We start from the raw sequence: 5,846 nt of genomic DNA on the forward strand, positions 1-5,846 counted from the left end.
GCCGGGGCCGCGGGCGGGCGCCGGTACCTGCGTGGGCGGCGGGCAGGCGCCGCACGGTGCGGCGCGGCACGTCCACCACGCGCTCCACCTGGAAGAGCCGCAGGTCCTCCTCGTCCAGCGCGATGTCTCCCAGGAAGGCGGCTGCGGAGCGGGGGAGGCTGTTACGGGGGCAATCCCCACCCCATGGGGATGAAGGAGGCCCGGCCTCTTCCTCGCTCCCGGGGGCCGTGCCGCCCTGGGCTTCCGTGCCTGCCGGCCGCCGCATCTGCTTTGCATCAAGGCAGCTCCGCGTCTTTTCAGGCTTTCCGTGATTGTTTGTGTAGCAGAGTTGTTTTAACCCAGCACCGCACGTGCAAGCACCAAGGGCCATGCTGGCTCCAGCAACCTTCCTCCTCCTCCTCCTCCTCCTCCTCCTCCTCCTCCTCCTCTTCCTCCCAGCCCAAGTATCCCGGGACAAGCAGTGGGTACAAGCAGAACCATGTGGGAGCGAGCAGCGCCGGGGCAATTAGCATGTGCATCCCCCTAGAGCCACGGGTTCTGTGGGAAACATCGGGAGCACCCGGGAAGGGGGAGCGGAGCCGCTGCGAGCAGCGCCGAGCGGAAGCGGGAGCGGAGGGGCCGTGTCCGGCCGGCAGCGTGGGGGAGGCCGGCGGAGTGGGCAGCCGCGCCAAGAGCCGCGGGAAGGACAAGGGAAAGTAAGCTCGCTTGGAGCGCAGCAAGCGCCGCCGGGGCCAAGCCGTATAGAAACCATATGCGAGGGATTTGGGAGACGTGAGCGAGCCGGGCGAGCGAGCGAGGGGCCGGGGGCCCGGCTCGCGGCTCGGCAGCGGCCCCAAGCCTGCCTGGTGCCGGCTGCGCCAGGGAGCGCGGGCGGCTCCGCGCGGCGCGGGCGGCCTCCTGGCAGCCCTCCTGGCGCAGACACGCTAGGGACAGCCCAGCGCGGCCGATTTAGAAACTTCCACGTCGGTCGGGGCTCGCCCCAGCCTCCCGGATCGTTTTCCCTTCCCAAAGCCGCATCCGCAAGGCTGTTTCCCAAAGCGAAGCGGCGGCGGCGAGGAGGGCACCAGGGATGGAAGCAGCAAGGTCCTGCCTCCGCCGTGCCGCTCTGGGTGCTTCCAAAGCCAAAGGTCTGCAGGGGACACGGCCTGGGCGGCCCCGCGCTGCAGGAGCAGCAGCAATAGCAGGAGAAGGGAACTCGGACGCCTGGGCTCCCTTTGCATCTGCAGGAGCGAGCGGCAGGGTGCGAAGGCGGCTCTGGGGACAGCTCCAGCTCAGGGAAGCGGGGCGGGAAGCCGCTTGCCCAAATTCCCGAGCTGCTGCAGATTCCCCTGCGGATGCTGGCGCCGGCGGCTCCCGTGCTGCCACGACTTGCTTATCTCGCGCCAGTATCGGGGCTGGCGGCGGCGCTTTGCCGCCTGCTCGTGCGCGGAGCACAGCGGAGCCACCGGGAGCATCTGTGACCACCGGCTGCCCTGTCCCGGGGGAGCCCATGGGGAACGCGGCGCCCGCGGGTTTCTCACGGCTCAGCAAGACATCCCCCTCCTCGGCCCAGCTAATGAAGCTGCTTAATGAGGGGAGTGAGGAGCAGCAGGGGGGAGGGTCGGGACAGCGCGGGGACCACAGCGGCAGGGGTAGGCCGCCCTCACCATGGGAGAGACCAGGGGGTCCTGAGCCCTTCTGCAAGCTACATGACACAAGTGTTCCTGTGTCCCGAGCCACGAACATCCCTGTGTCCCGAGCCATGAGCTTCCCCAGGTCCTGAGCCGTGAGCATCCCTGGGCCCTGCACCGCGAGCACCCCTGTGTCCTGAGCTGCGAGCATGTCCCGAGCATCCTCATGTCCCAAGCCACGAGCGTTCCCATGTCCTAAGCCGCTAAGCATCCACGTGTCCTGACTTGTGAGCTTCTTCGTGCCCTGCACCGTGAGCATCCCCATGCCCCGAGCCGCGAGCATCTCCGTGCTGCCTTTGCTCACCCTCAACCTCTGTTTCCCCATCTGACACCCACTAGTCACCCAGAGATGGTCACTTTCTGCAGAAGCCGAGGCGGCAGCATCCAGCCCTGTGCAACAGCCAGCCCCGAGGATCCGCATGATTCCCAGGTCCGCATTGGGCACCAGTGGGGCCCGGGAACTGTCACTGGTGATGCTGGAGCTCCCTGTGCACCCGCGTCCCAGCTGAGCAGCCGGGAGGTACCCCAGCCCTGCACCACGCTTTGACATTCTGCTCTGTTTGCTCTTTGGGTTCTCGGAACAATGATGTAATCGCAGGGCTGAATATCCGGACAAATACTCAGACCCCAGGCAGCCCCTGCAGCACCGTGTCCCCAGAGCGCGCACGCCCTCCCGATGGCTCGCAGGGTCCCTCTGCCCCATGCGTGTCCCTGTCCCCACATCCCTGTCCCGCCACGGCCTGCCGGGGATGCAGGAGGTGCTCAGCATCCCTGGGAGCAGGCGGCGGAGAGGGGCCGGGGCTCCGTGCCAAGGGTCTGCCGCGTTCCCGCTGACCTCAGACTCCGTCCCGGCAGGGAAGCGCTGCGAGGGGGCTCGCACCACGGCCGCGGCGTCCTGCTGAGCAGGCAAAAACAAACAGAGCACGGGAGGAGCCTTGGCCGAGCGCGGCCGGCCGACGAGCGCGGCGGGGAGCTCTGCGAGCGGCCTCGGAGCGCGGGCAGCGCGGGGGCCGCTCACGGGCCATGGGGAGCAGCAGTGGGTGCTCGGTCGCGCAGGAGGAGCGGGGCTCTCGCCGAGGTGCTGCCGGGCACTGGAGGCAGCAGGGCAGCACCCCCCGGCTCCGGCGAGCCGCTCGCTATGCGAGGAATGCTCCTCGCGCCTCCCCCTCGCCGCCGCGCGCCAGCCCAGCTGCGACGGGGCCGCGGGACGCGGGGGGCCGCGGCACGGGAGCTGCGGCCGCCCTGGGATTGGGCTGGAGCTGGAAAGCGCCCGCCGTGCTGCTCACCGGGACGGCAAACGTGGCCACATGCTGCTCTGGGTGCCTTCTCTGAGCCAGGGCAGGATGAGGGGGTGCTCGGGACATTGTCCCAGCACTGGGGCCACTGTCCAGCTGCTGCCTGCTCTGGCCAGCACAGCCCCTTCATTCCGGAGTCGATTTGGGCCTTTAAATAGCCCCATTTTTCTCTGCGCTGCCTGCTCCCAGCAGTGCATTCCCAGGATGCCGGCACAGTCCTGGCCCAGCCTTACTGCTCCCAGCTCCGGGCATCATCCGACCGGGCTTTGGCCAGGTCAGCGCTTGGCATCCCATGCAGCACCGACTCGGCATCCCCATCCATTCACCACCATCCTCCCTGCATCCCTGCGGACGGGTCTCGGAGCCTGCCTGCTTCGGGGGCAGATTTCCTACAGCTCCAAGAGCAGACGGAGGAGAAAGGCCAGCAAAGGGCCAGCAGGGAATCCACAGCATCGCTCCGGCTGCTCCTCGCCACCCTGCGCCTCCCATTCCCTTCCCAGCTTTGCTCTCCACTGCAGCAGGGGCTTCAATCCACACACAGCGCTGCGGAGGGTGCAATTTTCTCCTTGCCTCTCACCGGGCAAAGCCGCTGAACAAACACCGTGGCGATGGTTGGTACAAGCTTGGGCCAAATCTCTGCCACGGTGCCCTGTCCCCCCATTATCCCTTCCCGAGGGTGGCTTTGCTCCTGCCCACGTGCTGGCCATGTGTTTCCCAGCAGTGGATAAGCCTCAGGAAGTGCCATCTCCCACTGGACACGAGCTGCCGGCGGGAATGCACAGCAGGAGGCTTTCCCGGGGCGTCACGGAGCAGGCAGGTGGCAGCGGGGACGCGAACCCCCAGACTCCTCCGAGGCCACGGCCCAGTGCACATGGATAAAGCGGATCCCAGGGGAGCTCCACAGGATCCCTGTGCTGCCCTGGAGCGCAGGCCTCCCGCCGGCCCCGACTCCGCGGGCGGGTTTTAGCCGGCATGAATAAGTGACATATAACGGCTGGAAAATATTTTTGGGCAGCCTGACAAGTGTGACTGCAAGCAGTAGCCTCCGGCGGCTCCGCCTGGAAAGTGTAATCTAGGTGAAGCCCCGCGGCCGGAGCCAGCGCGCTCCAGGCACGGCTGGCGAGCGAGGCTGCCGCTGCGGGGCCATCCCCGCCGGATCCGAGCCCCGTGTCCCGCGGGAGCCGCCGTGCGGGCGGCGCTGCCGGCCTCGGCATTCCCGCTCGGAGCAGAGCACGCAGCCCGCCGGCCGTGTTTGCTTAGCCCTTCGCAAACACACAGCTCTGAGCAAGCACTAGCAGGGCTGTTTTCCCAGCGCGGCTCCGCAGGCAGCTCCAGGGGGAAGGCAGGCGGCTCCGGTCTCCGACGGGTGCCCCGGGGAGTGGGCAGGCTGCGAGCGGGGCCGTGCACTGCTCACCACCAGCACAGAGACCCGCACATCCCGCCAGCCCAGCCAGGGACAGCGAGGGCCAACTGCTCCCTCTGGATATCGGGGGCTGCTCCAAGGGCCACAGCTCCCAGCCAAGTCCCTGTAGGTGCTGGGATGGCCAGAGCGGATGAGCAGATGGCACCGGCAGCTCTTTCTGCCCGGCCACTGACACCGGGGCAGGGCTGGTGCAGGGCACGGGGCGGCCGGAGCCGCTGTCCTGCCTGGGCGGGCGGCCTCAGGATACCTCTGGCACGAGCCGTGCGGAGAAAACCAGATTCCTTCCGCAGCTCGTCCCCTCCCGCCGCCTCCTCGCGCCGGGAGCCGGCGGCGAGGCCCCAGCGCTCAGCTGTTTCCGGTGCTGCCCAAATCCCAGGGAATCTCACTGCCCCGCTCACCTCCAAACAACAACAGTGACTCCGCGCGCAGGGCGAAGGCCGAGCCCGGCGGGTGCCAGCACGAGTCCCGGTGGGTCCCTGAGCTCCAGGGGCAAATCCTCCCACTCTGGGCACGCAAGGGGGAAAGCGGCCGCCCCGCCGGTGCTGGCAGGAGTCACCAGGATGTCGGTGTGTGTGGGACCGGCAGGATAAGGGGCCCTTCCTCTCTTGGGAAAGTCATTCCCGAGCAATTCCTCTCATGGACAAGCAACGTCCCGTCCCTGCCGCGCGCTTGGTGAGACACAAGTGAGCAGAGCCTGCGGCCAGCTCAGCCCAGGCGCTTTTGCAAGCCCGGGAGGGCAGGAAGGGAAGGAGTTCGGGCCAGAAGAAAAACCTCCTGTAGACAGAGTTATATCAACAGGCACCTTCCAGCGCAAACAATGCTGTTAGAGAAAGACACGACCCTCCGTCCTGCATGTGGGACCATCCCATGGGACCCAAGCCCCTGTGCCTGTAGGGAGAGGTGGGGGGTGGTCTCCCCTGTTCCTCAGTTTCCCCTCGCATCTCCCCTGCCTGGCTCGGCAGCGTCTCGGCACTCACCGGGGCCTCTGGGCACTTCCAAAGCGTGATTAAGAGCTCAGCAACGCCCGGCAGGAGCCGGGGCCGCCCGCGGGTAACGACCGGCGGCTCCGGGCCCCGCTCTCGGTGCCGCGCTGGCCGCGGGGGCCGCTCGCAGCAGGGACGGACCGGCCGCCCCCACCGGAGCCGGCACCGGGTGGGGTCCCCGCGGAGCCCCCGCGCCCACGGGCCGGGCCACGGGTTGCGGGGGGGAGCGGGGACGGAGCGCGCCCCCTCCGCGCGCGCCCGCCCCGCGCTCCGCTTTGTCCCTACCCGCCTTGCAGGGGTCCTTGTAGTCCAGGGGCTCGGCGTCCTCCTCGTCGTCCAGCACGTCGGGGTAGTCGGGGAAGCGGGCGGCGCGGGCGAGCAGCACGCACAGCAGCAGCGCGCAGCCCCGCGGCCCGGCCATGGCTCTGGGCAGCCGCGAGGGCGGGCGGCTCTTTTCCTTTTCTTTTTTTTTTTT

At 68.2% G+C, this 5,846-nt stretch overlaps 1 protein-coding gene across 1 annotated transcript in view; it reads right to left on the bottom strand.

Annotated features, from left to right (window-relative positions):
• BMP1 (bone morphogenetic protein 1) overlaps nucleotides 1–5,792 on the bottom strand; it is a 13,869-nt gene extending 8,077 nt beyond the window's left edge. The window contains exons 1-2 of the mRNA XM_026042327.1: nucleotides 5,657–5,792; nucleotides 28–141 (exon numbers count right to left, since the gene is read on the bottom strand). Coding sequence (XP_025898112.1) covers nucleotides 28–141; nucleotides 5,657–5,792 — 250 coding nt within the window. The remainder of the gene's footprint in view (nucleotides 1–27; nucleotides 142–5,656) is intronic.
• Nucleotides 5,793–5,846: the final 54 nt, after the last annotated feature.

The sequence above is a fragment of the Nothoprocta perdicaria genome, unplaced genomic scaffold (assembly GCF_003342845.1).
Source record: "Nothoprocta perdicaria isolate Ctin4 unplaced genomic scaffold, notPer1 scaffold_103, whole genome shotgun sequence".
In the NCBI taxonomy this organism is placed as follows: Eukaryota; Metazoa; Chordata; class Aves; order Tinamiformes; family Tinamidae; genus Nothoprocta; species Nothoprocta perdicaria.